The sequence below is a fragment of the Schistocerca cancellata genome, chromosome 4, assembly GCF_023864275.1.
Source record: "Schistocerca cancellata isolate TAMUIC-IGC-003103 chromosome 4, iqSchCanc2.1, whole genome shotgun sequence".
In the NCBI taxonomy this organism is placed as follows: Eukaryota; Metazoa; Arthropoda; class Insecta; order Orthoptera; family Acrididae; genus Schistocerca; species Schistocerca cancellata.
This window is the reverse complement of record NC_064629.1, coordinates 226,848,921-226,864,729: the sequence shown is the minus strand read 5'-3', so window position 1 is coordinate 226,864,729 and position 15,809 is coordinate 226,848,921. Positions and strand designations below refer to the sequence as shown.

Below are 15,809 nucleotides of genomic sequence, written 5' to 3'. Positions count from 1 at the left end.
GCAGAGGCGGAGGCTGCGCCCCTCGGTTTTGACGACGCCGAGTTGTCGGGTGATCTCGTGTGTGATTGAGAACGTAGTTCACCGGTGGCAGCGCCGCCGTCTGCGACGAGCTTCTCAGCGAGTCGCCCTGATGGGTGGGAGAGGCAGTATAACTCCCCTTCCTGGTCGTTTAGAGGCTCACCAGACGGTCGTAAGCCCTCGTGACAACACAAAAACTCTCTTGTCACCGCGTCAACGCTAGCAAGCCAATAAGCTCACAGTCAGCTCCGAACACGTAACCAGTGTGCCGTCCTTGTCCGCCGCGAAGTATCTGTGGTCGATCACTGGGCCTCCGTCTGGGTAGCCGGCATCGTATACACTCCTGGAAATGGAAAAAAGAACACATTGACACCGGTGTGTCAGACCCACCATACTTGCTCCGGACACTGCGAGAGGGCTGTACAAGCAATGATCACACGCACGGCACAGCGGACACACCAGGAACCGCGGTGTTGGCCGTCGAATGGCGCTAGCTGCGCAGCATTTGTGCACCGCCGCCGTCAGTGTCAGCCAGTTTGCCGTGGCATACGGAGCTCCATCGCAGTCTTTAACACTGGTAGCATGCCGCGACAGCGTGGACGTGAACCGTATGTGCAGTTGACGGACTTTGAGCGAGGGCGTATAGTGGGCATGCGGGAGGCCGGGTGGACGTACCGCCGAATTGCTCAACACGTGGGGCGTGAGGTCTCCACAGTACATCGATGTTGTCGCCAGTGGTCGGCGGAAGGTGCACGTGCCCGTCGACCTGGGACCGGACCGCAGCGACGCACGGATGCACGCCAAGACCGTAGGATCCTACGCAGTGCCGTAGGGGACCGCACCGCCACTTCCCAGCAAATTAGGGACACTGTTGCTCCTGGGGTATGGGCGAGGACCATTCGCAACCGTCTCCATGAAGTTGGGCTACGGTCCCGCACACCGTTAGGCCGTCTTCCGCTCACGCCCCAACATCATGCAGCCCGCCTCCAGTGGTGTCGCGACAGGCGTGAATGGAGGGACGAATGGAGACGTGTCGTCTTCAGCGATGAGAGTCGCTTCTGCCTTGGTGCCAATGATGGTCGTATGTGTGTTTGGCGCTGTGCAGGTGAGCGCCACAATCAGGACTGCATACGACCGAGGCACACAGGGCCAACACCCGGCATCATGGTGTGGGGAGCGATCTCCTACACTGGCCGTACACCACTGGTGATCGTCGAGGGGACACTGAATAGTGCACGGTACATCCAAACCGTCATCGAACCCATCGTTCTACCATTCCTAGACCGGCAAGGGAACTTGCTGTTCCAACAGGACAATGCACGTCCGCATGTATCCCGTGCCACCCAACGTGCTCTAGAAGGTGTAAGTCAACTACCCTGGCCAGCAAGATCTCCGGATCTGTCCCCCATTGAGCATGTTTGGGACTGGATGAAGCGTCGTCTCACGCGGTCTGCACGTCCAGCACGAACGCTGGTCCAACTGAGGCGCCAGGTGGAAATGGCATGGCAAGCCGTTCCACAGGACTACATCCAGCATCTCTACGATCGTCTCCATGGGAGAATAGCAGCCTGCATTGCTGCGAAAGGTGGATATACACTGTACTAGTGCCGACATTGTGCATGCTCTGTTGCCTGTGTCTATGTGCCTGTGGTTCTGTCAGTGTGATCATGTGATGTATCTGACCCCAGGAATGTGTCAATAAAGTTTCCCCTTCCTGGGACAATGAATTCACGGTGTTCTTATTTCAATTTCCAGGAGTGTAGTTCACCAGAATCGCCAAGCGCCGCAACAGAAGCAGGGCGAGGTGAGCAGCAACCCCGAGTCTCTCGTGCAGCTCGTACGTGCAGTTGCAGTTCCCAATACTGAATCTCCTACAATTAGAAATCATTTTTTTGTAATTCAAGTTCAGTCCCTCCAGGAAAAGTTGACAGTGTGGTGGTTTCCTGTCAGGAAGGTCGCATTCCGTAGTAATAGACGGCAAATCATCGAGTAAAATTGAAGTGATATCAGGTGTTCCCCAGGGAAGCGTCCTGGGACCTCTGCTTTCCTGATCTATATAAATGACCTGGGTGACAATCTGAGCAGTTCTCTTAGGTTGTTCGCAGATGATGCTGTAATTTACCGTCTAGTACGGTCATCCGAAGACCAGTATCAGTTGCAAAGCGATTTAGAAAAGATTGCTGTATGGTGTGGCAGGTGGCAGTTGACGCTAAATAACGAAAAGTGTGAGGTGATCCACATGAGTTCCAAAAGAAATCCGTTGGAATTCGATTACTGAATAAATAGCACAAATCTAAAGGCTGTCAATTCAACTAAGTACCTGGGTGTTAAAATTACGAACAACTTCAGTTGGAAATATCACATAGATAATATTGTGGGGAAGGCGAGCCAAAGGTTGCGTTTCATTGGCAGGACACTTAGAAGATGCAACAAGTCCACTAAAGAGACAGCTTACTCTACAATCGTTCGTCCTCTGTTAGAATATTGCTGCGCGGTGTGGGATCCTTACCAGGTGGGATTGACGGAGGACATCGAAAGGGTGCAAAAAGGGCAGCTCGTTTTGTATTATCACGTAGTAGGGGAGAGAGTGTGGCAGATATGTATGATACGCAAGTTGGGATGGAAGTCATTAAAGCAAAGACGTTTTTCGTCGCGGCGAGATCTATTTACGAAATTTCAGTCACCAACTTTCTCTTCCGAATGCGAAAATATTTTGTTGAGCCCATCCTACATAGGTAGGAATGATCATCAAAATAAAATAAGAGAAATCAGAGCTCGAACAGGAAAGTTTAGGTGTTCCGTTTTTCCCGCGCGCTGTTCGGGAGTGGAATGATAGAGAGATAGTATGATTGTGGTTCGATGAACCCTCTGCCAAGCACTTAAATGTGAATTGCAGAGTAATCATGTAGATGTAGATGTAGAAAAATAATAATAAGATTGCACCCGGAGCTCTAAACCACCAAAGAGTACAAAATAACAAAACAAGGAAATAATAATGGTCCCAGCTTACAACTATTAAAAAACTGCACATTGTCATACATATTCACATAGAAAAATAAACATTTGATCACTGAACTAAGAATCTCAAAATTATTCTGCAAATGCCTGGCAAATGAAGTGAAGCACCTGGAGGGCATGGTCAGATGTCAATGTCCACCTACACACCACCGATAGGTATGCAAATTATTAGAGCTGCAATTCTTTTCGACAGACAGAATGAACATCAGAGTGCATTAGATCTGTCTGCGTTGAGTGTTGTTACCAGACCTGGTAGGGTAAACAGGGTGATTTTTTTTCCACAGTGTACAAACTAGGGATTGATCGATGACAGGATTCGGAACAAAAAAGGTCTAATGAACTTACATTCGAAAATTCATGGTTTCCTTGCTAGAGACCATTTATTCATTTGTTACAGAGACTGCGGTCTAATACGCGCTGTTCAATGCAGCCACAGTTAGAGTATGCATGGTTCCTCATAGGTCATTCCCTAGCGCCCTCTCCTGCCACAGTAATTGGTAATGTTGTGTCCGGTTCACTTCTCTTGCTTACTCACCTTGTAGTGGATGTGATACAGCGTTGTAAACAGTGGTTCCGTATTCAAATCGAGAGCTTTCCTACATGGTGTGTACTTACGGGTAGGCAGATGGCAGCGAGCAGCAAGGTTGTATCTGGAGACCTATCCCCACCGACGAAAACCACAGGATTCAAAGTCTGCAACAGTGTTTAATTGTTTGTCTGAGAAAGGGTCGTTTCAGGAAGCAGGAAATCATGAAGGACTTACCCGAAATGTCCGGACACCAGACTTGGAGGAAAATGTGATTAACACCGTGTAATGCGACCGCCGTGTCAGTACCAGGCAATTGGATCGCTACTACAGGGTAAGCCAGACGATCGTGTGGAACATTCTCCATGACAATTATTACTACCCTTATCACTTACAGCGTGTTCAGGACTCTCTAGCGACAGACTTTCCACATCGGGAGCAGTTTTGTCACTGGTTTCTTCAGCAGGCAACCACGATTCTGGGATTTGTGTCATTTATCCTATTCACATATGAGGCCACCTATTTGCAGAGTTGTATCTTCAACTTTTATGACAATCAGTGGGACAGTATGCAGAAACCCCACGGCATGGTGACAGCGAAGCATCAGCTCAGCCAGAATGTGTGGGCCGGGATAATTTGCGACCGTATTTTGGCTCAAAATGGCTCTGAGCACTATGCGACTTAACTTCTGAGGTCATCAGTCGCCTAGAACTTAGAACTAATTATACCTAACTAAGGACATCACACACATCCATGCCCGATGCTGGATTCGAACCTGCGACCGTAGCGGTCGCTCGGCTACAGACTGTAGCGCCTAGAACCGCACGGCCACTCCGGCCGGCCCGTATCTTGGGATCAATCTTCCTTCCACGTCGCTTAACAGACCGGAACTACCGGCGTTTCTTATGGGTGACTTTGCCTCCCCCGCTGGAAGAAGTGCCATTGGCGGTTCACAGGGTTATGTGGCTCCTATATGATGGTGCTCCAGGCCTCCTCACCGTTAACGTCCGGACGCATCTCACTCGTGTCTTCCCTGGTCGATGGATCAGACGATGGGGTCCAGTTGCATGGCCTGCTCATTCACTGGATCTCAGTCCGTGTGATTTCTGGTTACGGGGCCGTCTCAAACATATAGTGTATGCAGAGCCCATTCCAGATGTGGAGACACTGGAGCAGCATATTCGTGCTGCCTTTGACACTGTTCGGATGCAGCCTGGCCGATGTGAATGTGTGAGACAGAACATGCTACGGCGCGTACACGCATGCGTTGAGGCACGTGGAAACCATTTTCAACACATACTGTAATTGTGTCTGCATGGTACAGTGCGCATTAGACCGCGGTATCTGTAACAAAGTACGGTTGAATAAATGGTCTCTAGCATGGAAACCACGCATTTCCGGACATAAGCTCATTAGACCTTTTTTGTCCCATATCCTCTCATCGATCAATCCATAGAGTTTGAACTTTGTGGAAAAAATCACCCTGTATAATGGACGTGAATAGCATTGGATGTTGCGTGACCACTGTGAAGGATACGGAGACGCCGTGTACTCGTAGGAGACAACGTTATCACCAGCTGGCAGTATGAAAGAGGCCTCGTTGTGGGTCTGCATTTGCCCGACTGGTCGAATCGTGCAATATCCAGATTTCTGAGGCGTCATAATGTGACAGTGGCCCGATGTTGGACTGCATGGCAACGTGAGGACGGACGTGCTTGTTAAGATTCCGGTCGACCACCATAAGGGACGATCGCGGTATTGTGCACCAGCACATCGTAACCCTTCAAATCTGCACCTGTTATCTGTGAACAAATAATGGACTCCCTGAAACGTAGTGTGTTATTCCGCACAACTGGTTGGAGACGAGCTGCAGCCGGACTAGCGAATTACTGTTCCATGCGTAGGCTGCCGTTAACACCACATTACAAACAGCTGTTTGGAGTGAGGCCGTGACCGTGTTGCATGGACTGCTAATGGATGGTGTCACATAGTGTTCAACGATGAACTGCCGTTCTCCACTACCTCGGATGACCATCTGCCTAATATCGTGTAGGGCCCCCGCGAACACGCAGAAGTGCCGCAGCATAATATGGCATGGATTCGACTGATGTCTGAAGTACGAGGTGCATTCAAGTTCTAAGGCCTCCGATTTTTTTTCTCCGGACTGGAAAGAGATAGAAACATGCGCATTGTTTTAAAATGAGGCCGCGTTCATTGTCAATGCGTCCCAGACATGGCAGCACCGTACGGCAGATGGAATTTTACCGCCAGCGGCGAGAATGAGAACTGTTTTAAATACTTATATGTTCATATGTGTGTGAAATCTTATGGGACTTAACTTCTGAGGTCATCAGTCCCTAAGCTTACACACTACCTTAACCTAAATTATCCTAAGGACAAACACACACACCCATGCCCGAGGGAGGACTCGAACCTCCGCCGGGACCAGCCGCACAGTCTATGACTGCAGCGCCCCAGACCGCTCGGCTAATCCCACGCGGCTTTAAATACTTAAAATGGTGACGTTTTACTTACTTGAACAGCGTGAAATCATTCGTTTTCTGAATTTGCGTGGTGTGAAATTCATCGACAGTTGAAGGAGACATGTGGTGATGGAGTTATGGATGTGTCGAAAGTGCGTTCGTGGGTGCGACAGTTTAATGAAGGCAGAACATCGTGTGACAACAAACCGAAACAACCTCGGGCTCGCACAAGCCGGTCTGACGACATGATCGATAAAGTGGAGAGAACTGTTTTGGGGGATCGCCGAATGACTGTTGAACAGATCGCCTCCAGAGTTGGCATTTCTCTGGGTTCTGTGCACACAATCCTGCATGACGACCTGAAAATGCGAAAAGTGTCATCCAGGTAGGTGCCACGAATGCTGACGGACGACCACATGGCTGCCCGTGTGGCATGTTGCCAAGCAATGTTGACGCACAACGACAGCATGAATGGGACTTTCTTTTCGTCGGTTGTGACAATGGATGAGACGTGGATGCCATTTTTCAATCCAGAAACAAAGCGCCAGTCAGCTCAATGGAAGCACACAGATTCACCGCCACCAAAAAAATTTCGGGTAACCGCCAGTGCTGAAAAAATGATGGTGTCCATGTTCTGGGACAGCGACAGCGTAATCCTTAGCCATTGCGTTCCAAAGGGCACTACGGTAACAGGTGCATCCTACGAAAATGTTTTGAAGAACAAATTCCTTCCTGCACTGCAACAAAAACGTCCGGGAAGGGCTGCGCGTGTGCTGTTTCACCAAGACAACGCACCCGCACATCGAGCTAACGTTACGCAACAGTTTCTTCGTGATAACAACTTTGAAGTGATTCCTCATGCTCCCTACTCACCTGACCTGGTTCCTAGTGACTTTTGGCTTTTTCCAACCATGAAAGACACTCTCCGTGGCGGCACATTCACCAGCCGTGCTGCTATTGCCTCAGCGATTTTCCAGTGGTCAAAACAGACTCCTAAAGAAGCCTTCGCCGCTGCCATGGAATCATGGCGTCAGCGTTGTGAAAAATGTGTACGTCTGCAGGGCGATTGCGTCGAGAAGTAACGCCAGTTTCATCGATTTCGGGTGAGTAGTTAATTAGAAAAAAAATCGGAGGCCTTAGAACTTGAATGCACCTCGTAGTGCTGGAGGGAATTGACACATGAATCCTTCAGGGCTGACTGCAAATCCTAAGGGTACTAGGGGGTGACGATCTCTTCTGAACACCCCGCTGCAAGACATCCCAGATATACTCAATAGTGTTCACGTCTGGAAAGTTTGGTGGCCAGCGGAAGTGTTTAAACTCAGAAGAGTGTTCCTGGAGCCATTCTGTAGCAATTCTGGACGTGTGGGGTGTCGCATTGTTCTGCAGGAATTTCTCAAGTCCCTCGGAGTGCACGATGAACAGGAATGGATGAAGGTTATAGGACTGGATGCTTACGTACGTGTCACCTGTCAGATTCGTATCTAGGCGTATCAGGGGTCCCATATCACTCCATCTGCACACATCCCACACCATTACAGCGCCTCCACCAGATTGAAGAGTCCTCTGCTGACATGCAGGCTCCATGGGTTTATGAGGTTGTTTCCATACCTTTACACGTCCATCCGCTCGATATAATTTTAAACGAGACTCGTCCGACCAGGCAACATGTTTGCAGTCATCAACAGTCCAGTGTCGGTGTTGACGGGTCCATGCGAAGCGTAACGCTTTGTGTCGTGCAGTCATCAAAGGTACACGAGTGGGCCTTCGGCTCCGAAAGCCCATATCCATGATGTTTCGTTGAATGATTCGCACGTTCAAAAATTCAAATGGCTCTGAGCGCTATGGGACTATGAAATGTAAAGAATCGGTTTAATGTTGCATTATCAACAGCAAACCCTCCCATACTCATTGAACTTCTGAGGTCATCAGTCCCCTAGAACTTAGAACTACTTCAACCTAACTAACCTAAGGACATCACACACATCCATGCCGGAGTCAGGATTCGAACCTGCGACCGTAGCGGTCGCGCGGTTCCAGACTGTAGCGCCTAGAACCACTCGGTCACTCTGGCCGGCGATTCGCACGTTGACACTTGTTGATGGCCCAGCGTTGAAATCTGCAGCACTTTGCGGAATGGTTGCACTTCTGTCACGTTCAACGATTCTTTTCAGTCGTCGGTGGTCCCGTTTTTCAGGATCTTTTTCCGGCCGCAGCGATGTCAGGGATTTGATGTTTTACCGGATTCCCGATATTCACGGTACACTCGTGAAATGGTGGTACGGGAAAATCCCCAGTTCATCGCTACCTTGGAGATGCTGTGTCCCATCGCTCGTGCGTCGACTGTAACACGACGTTCAGACTCACTTAAATTTTGATAACCTGTTATTGTAGCAGCAGTAACCGATGTTACAACTGCCCCAAACACTTGTCTTATATAGGCATTGCGGACCGCAGCGCCGTTTTCTGTCTGTTTACATATCTCTGTATTTGAATACACAAGCGTATACCAGTTTCTTTGGCGCTTCAGTGTACAGCATCGCAGTGAAGAACTGTCAAAAGTGAATTGTTAAAATCGTATTTTTATATTTCTTAACTACGAAAAGTAATATGATTACCAAGACACGACAGATAATATTTACTATAGATGCAATAAGGTTGTCACTTCCAACTAGACGTTAGTAGCAATGCAGCTGTAAACATAAAACAGCCACGATTTACATAGAGATAATCTTGCGAATGTTATTTTGGCAGGTAATTTCATAGTGGCAATAAGCCCGAACAGGCCATTTTTGTAAAATACTTAGAGAAATATATTACCTTACTGCAGCTAGTTTTGGAGCATTCATTTTCATTATGTCTTATATTGAAGTATACTATGGTGCTGGCCCAACGGAGCGTAAAATAGAGATGTTTTTGAAATTATATTTGTCAATAAGTTCCTAATATTCCATTTTTGTTACAGGTCCCACGGTGAAACGGCGGAAAGAGGTAAGTAGTTCAATTCGATTCACATTACTAATTTCGCCGTGGATACGCATGATCTAACTAAAAATCGTTGGCGTTCGTCTTATTATCTCTGGGAGGCTAACAAGTTCTCCAATAACATCAGATGTGTAACGAAAACGTTTAAGTTTCCAAGGGGGTAGCATGTTCGTAATTATGAACCGAAGATTCAGTATATCACGTCGTTGGCCGACTAATTTCCCGCGACGGAGGTTTAGTTCCAAATCGTTCGCGGTTGGAGACTGCAAGCATCACATGGAGCTGAAAAAGAAACTAATTCCCTTGCCAATATAAACAAAAGTATTTAAAAGTCGAAGATGAAGTTTAATTTTAACTGAAAACGCATGTGCCCAGAGAAGTGTGATAGGACAGCTGTTGTTTTCTGTATATGTAAACGATCTAAAAGATAGAATGAGCAGAAGCCTATGACCGTTTGTTGATAACATTGTAGTGTACGGGAAAGTGTCATCGGTTATTGATCAGAGGAAGACACAGGATGACTTCGACAGAATTTCTATTTGCTTTCTTTAAATGCGTAAAAATGCAGATAAGTAGGAGAAAGATTCCCATAATGTTCGAAACAGTATTAGTAATATGTACTGCTTGACACAGTGAAGTCGGTGAAATATCTAGGCGTAATGTTGCGAAGTGACATGCAACGGAACTAACACCTGAGGTCGGTAGTGAGAAAGGCGGACGGTCGTCTTAGGTTTATTAGGAGATTGGAAAGTGCCACTCATCTATAAGTGGGATCATGTATAGAACTCTAGGTCATCTCATTCTTGAGTACTGTGCGAGTGTGTGGGATCTCAACCAGGTCAGATTAAAGGAAGACATCGAAGCAATTCAGAGGTATGCTGCTAGATTTGTTACTGGTAGATTCGATAAATACGCGAATATTGCGGAAATATTCCGTGAAATCATATGGATATCCGTGGAGGTTAAAAGACGTTATTTTCGTGAAATACTATTGAGAACGTCGAAATTAGCGGCAGACTACAGAACGGCTCTACTCCCGGCAACGTACATTTCGTGTAAGGACCGCGAGCCAAGGTAAAAGAAATTAGTGCTCGTATGCAGGCATATAAACAGTCCTTTTTCCCTCCCTCCGTTTGCGAGTGGAACAGGAAAGCTAATGACTAGTAGTGATAAAAGGTACCCTCCACCATGCACTGTGTGTTGGGCTCCGTAACAAGTATGTAGATTGATGTATAAAATTTTCTGGGTTTTGTACTGCGTCATAATGTAAAAACTCATACCAGTGAAACCAACGTTTCGGCCACGGTTACATTCGTCTTCTTCTGGGTCTACTCATCAGTAGACTCTGGCCGCGGAAGCCTAAGCAGCTATAAGTATGCAGATGTTCCTGAGTCTGTGTAAGTGGTCGAGAGAGTACGGGCACATTAACATGCAACGTTCCGAGCACAGCAATCGGGACGGAGATGAGCTAGACTGGGATCTGTACCGTTGCCAGCGTGGACTTGTTCAGTATGACTCGTGAAAGCCTCATTACTACAGCAGCTTGTTACAGTCAATTTCGTGGACTATGGAAACACCTCTCTCACTCATTCGAAACGATCTAAAAGTTAGAGTATTTGTTGAGCAAAATTGACACGAAGCATATGTAAACAACGCAGAGATGCAGCACATCTATAATCGACAGGAGATACGTACACGTTAAATGTTAACATCGATAATAAACATAAAATGTGACCATTTAAACTCCTGTCGAACGGAAACGATTACTGCAAGCAAGCAGTTACTATTGATAGCCGTCTGCAGAAAATAACAACTGCTTGCTTCTCTCATCTTTGGTGGAAACTGCCACTGAACCGTCTTATAAGGCGTGAGTCATCATACACTTCCATGATTTGTTACATATGCTTATGTAGTGTATTTACTAATCTGCCAGTGTTGTCCTGTGATGCACAAAGTTGTTGAAACTTAGCTGATTCTGTGACTGGATCTTCCTACTTCGTTAAAACAAACCGAAGACGTCACTGAAATGCTTCCCGGGTTCGATTCCCGGCGGGGTCAGGGATTTTCTCTGCCTCGTGATGACTGGGTGTTGTGTGCTGTCCTTAGGTTAGTTAGGTTTAAGTAGTTCTAAGTTCTAGGAGACTGATGACCATAGATGTTATGTCCCATAGTGCTCAGAGCCATTTGAACCATTTTTGTCACTGAAATGCGTTGAGATACAATGTCGTACTTATCGCCTATTTCAGTAATTTGGTCTGGTACCATGTGTTGTCCATTGAGCGTGCCTGTGATAGAGTATGTCATGATTGATTACTGTAGTCTATTTTTTATGTATATATATATATATATATATATATATATATATATATATATATATATATATGTATATATATATATATATATATAAGATCTCGTGATAATGGCGTGCACGTATACAGTACCTTAATCAAATGTTGATGAGAACTTGTGATTCACGGAGATACTGCATCATATGTATCACGCCGCTGAAGCAAGTAATGTGCGTGCCTTATCAGATTGCCGCTTGGATAGATAGATGATCGACAGGTGACCCATTTCAAGAATTTGGTGATAAAGGAACCATTAGTCTTTTACTGATACGGTATTACTGATTTCAGTAAGAGTTTAAAAAGGCCAAGTAATTGACATTTCAGAAGGGAAGTAATGAAACTTGACAGGCGGATTTTGTCACTTAAAAATTTTAAAAAGCTATTTTTTACAGTTGCCGAAGGGGCAGATTCAGCCTTAACGAAGTGTCGCTGCAGCCAACGGGTCGGTCATCTATAGAGTATCGTTCATAAGCCCTGAAATAACCCTGGCGATATGTGAAGTAGAATTGGCGTTCATCGCCGTGTACAAACTTAGCTTAGTATTGATTTAGTAATTGTTCTTCATGGGCGACAAGAAAACCAAAGTAATATGTGAGGTAAGGGCCCTTGCATTTGTGTCGGGAGCAAATCCGAAATGAAAAGTCAGACCGTACATGCAGCGGTTAGACGCTCTTTAGGTATAATGTCAGAGTTCTAGTCGTCATCCGTCCAGCTGTTTCTAAAATCAACACGTAAACAACATAATTTGTGCATCGGTACTGGCGTGTTATCATCAATATTTGTGGTGGAATGTGCGGTATCGCCGACTCTGTTACATATGCTAGCTTGCTGTCAACCACAGAACTCCCCAGAGAGGCCAGTGCAGGTATTCTAGGTACCTTTGCCATCTGCGTAAACTTACGTAAAGTCCAATATAAATTGCTCGTATTTCTAGTCAAGTAATTTCCTCGAAAATGGCGCCACGTTTAGATTGAGTGTTACACGTCACGCCGATTCGACCAACTCATTCGCTGGAAACTCGAGAGCTTTATATTAGTTCAGTTCGCCGAGGAGACATCGAGATCCCGTGTAACGTCGTTTCTTGACAACAGAAGCAGCGTACGACGATAATTGATTGTGATAAGCGAGTCAAGCTTATCGATGTCTCATTATTCTGCCATTACATCCATAAGATTCAGGCATAATTTCAGTTCTCATTCTGAACAGTCAGTGACGTGCGGATGAAATACAGGCGTCAAGAATTATAAAATCCCAATTACACCAAACTGTTGAGCTACAAATAATGTCTCTGCCTTTTACCTTTAATGAAGTAAAAGTGACAAGTTTAGTAAGAAACCAGTGCACATAGTTTTGGTTGTATATCGTCGTCTTGCAAGTACATGCGCACTGTATGTTGAGAGGTGGCTGGACTTTGATTCCATGAGCTAGCTACAGTGCTTAAACTGACGATCATGCCCGCAGACATTTAGATGGGTGGAAAATGTAGAACATGGGAAGAACGTGCTGTGACTTGCACAATAGCGTACCTGTATGTTGCAGTCCGGTTGAAGTGTGTTTTTTGTGAAAGATGTCGAGCAACTCAGAGGCGTGCTGCTAGTTTTGTTACCTTTAGGTTCGATCAGTACGCAGGGATTACGGAAATGCTTCGTGAACTCAAATGGGAATCCCTGGAGGGAAAACGAGGCTATTTTCGCGAAGCACTCTTGCGGAAATTTAGAGAACCGGCGTTTCAGGCCGACAGCAGATCGATTCTAATGCCACCGACGTACAAGGACCACGAAGGTAAGACGAGAGAAATTAGGGCTCGCACGGATGCTTATAGACAGTTATTGTTCCCTCGCTCTACTTGCGAGTGAACAGGAAAGGAAATGACCAGTAGTGGTACGTGATATAGTGGTACATGATACCCTCCGCCATGCACCGTACGGTGACTTGCAGAGTATGTATGTAGATGTCGATGAAAGCTCAGGTTCGCTTTACCTGCCTTAATGCATTGTTCAGACTATGCAATCTAGTGGAGGAGACAGTGTGATATGCCCTTGGTTTGAATAGTCTGGTCTTGTTCTTTAATTTTATATCCCGAAATATTGCGTATTTTGATGCTATTCAAACCACAGTAACAACTTCGATCAGGTATTTTTCATGTGCAGTATGACAGTGCTCCTATTTATGAACTGGAAGCCACGGATTGTGGAAACGACTTTTAGCAGCACCACGCTGCTAGTGCCTGAGAGGATGAACGATTGTTTGTTTTGCCCGAGCAGCATCTTATAACCACGCCACATATCTTGAGTCAGGAAATGGACTAGTTTGCAGCACGGCAAGCATCGACACAAACACTGCGACGACGTTTGGAGCACTGTTAGCATGGCCACCACTGCGGCTTTCCTTTAAGCGGCAGCTGTGAGAGAGGCACGCTGTCAGTGGAGCACCCGTCGACGACACTGCACTCCTAGAGTGGCACCACGTCTTTTCGGGTGGGTCCCGGTTCTGCGTAGAGCCTCACAATGGACTTATACATGTTTCGAGGCTTTGGGAAGAATGAACGATGGACGAAGGCATTCATCACCATTGTGCGGGCCCAGCACCTGACTCGGTCAAGTCCTGGGTCTGTGTAGAGCGTCACAATGGTCTTATCCGTGTTTGGGGGGTTTCGTGAAGAATGGACGATGACAGAATGCATTCATCACCACCATGCGGGCCCAGCACCTGGCTCGGACAGGTCCTGGTTTTGCGTAGAGCTTCACAATGGACTTGTCCATGTTTGGAGGTTTTGTGAAGAATGAACGATGCCAGAATGCATTCATCACCACCATGCAGGCCTAGCACATGGCTCAGACGGATATCGGTTCACAGTGGACTTATCCATGTTTGGAGGTTTCGAGAAGAACGAACGATGCCAGAATGCATTCATCACCACCATACAGGCCCAGCACATGGCTTGGACGGGTTCCGGTTATTTGTAGAGCCTCACAGTAGACTTATCCGTGTTTCGAGATTTTGTGAATAATGAACGATGGCCGAAGGTATTCATCACCACTATGTGGGCCCTGCACCTCAGTCAAGTCCTGGATCTGTGTAGAGGGCACAATAGTCTTATCTGTGTTTGGGAGTTTCGTGAAGAATGAACAATGCCAGAATATATTCTGTACCACCATACTGGCCGCACTCCTGGCTCGGTTGTGTGTAGAGAGACACGATGGTCTTATCTGTGTTTGGAGGTTTAGTGAAGAAAGAACGATGCGAGAATGCATTCATCACCGCCATACAGGCCCAACACCTGATTCGGACGGCTCCCGGTTCTGCGTAGAGCCCCACAATGGATTTATCCGTGTTTAGAGGTTTCTTGAAGGACAAACGATGCCAGACTGCATTTATCACCACCATATGGGCCCAGCACCTGTCGCGATGGTATACGGTACCACTGGGTACGCAATACGATCGCCTCTGGTTCACAAAGCCAGTAATTTGGACAGCAGCCGAACTCTTTTGACGTATTAAGGCTGTTGGCCGTGCCCTATCTTCGAAATCTCTTTCAATAGGATAACGCAAAGCTTTGGGTTGCCCGTGCTGTCCTAACCTACTTTGATGCAGAAAGTTTTTCCGTAGCCAACAGATTCTTCAGATCTCCCACCCATGGTCTGCCGACAGACTGGCACTCTGTCACTCGCCAGCCAATATGATTGATAAATTGACCTACTCGTTGTGATGTTTGAAATTTTCCCGCCGTCCCTTCTACAGCTGTACTCACCTGAAGATGGCCAAAAGACTTTGTGCCGAAATATCGTGGCAAGATGTTACTGACTTACGGCAGTTCTCCCGTGTTTTTATGGAACATGACCTACTCGTATCTGCCATCCAGGCTCAGCTCGACTGCCAGAGGTGTCACATCTGTATGTTAAAATTTCCAGCCTGTATACCCTCAAATTGGCTACATACACTAACGGCGTAGTGCAGCAACCCGACGTGGTATGGACTCAACAAGTCTTTGGAAGTCCTCTGCAGAAATATCGATCCGTGCTGCCCCTATATTTTATGCACGGACTGACTTATTTCGCTCGTGTCTACAGTGTTCTTCAAACCAATCGCGAACAACAGGGTATTTTCCTATGATAAAACTATGGTTCGGATTGTTCTTATTCTCATTGATTATAACATTTAAGTAGAATTTGCGGTCAATATTCTCACAAAATATCTGTTATTTTTGTGTAATTAAAGCTTAAAAATCATTAAATATCAAGATTTAGTTATGTGATCGAAAACACTTTGTTATTAGATGTGCGTTGGTGACGTCACAGACTAGGAGTAAGACGAAGCTATACGTGTGTTATAGGAGCGTTAGCCGAGTTTTCGAGGTTTTTACGTACATTCTCTGCAAACAGTTTAGCTATTTAATAATGCAGAAACGCAATTACAACTTTTAAGTAACGA

General features: G+C 46.4%; 1 protein-coding gene across 2 annotated transcripts in view; it reads left to right on the top strand.

Moving 5' to 3' along the window:
* Nucleotides 1-15,809, top strand: part of LOC126184920 (transcription factor 12) — a 742,430-nt gene that overhangs the window by 243,614 nt on the left and 483,007 nt on the right. For both annotated transcript variants that reach the window (XM_049927589.1, XM_049927588.1), the window contains exon 4: nt 9,011-9,036. In XM_049927589.1, the coding sequence (XP_049783546.1) occupies nt 9,011-9,036 (26 nt within the window). The remainder of the gene's footprint in view (nt 1-9,010; nt 9,037-15,809) is intronic.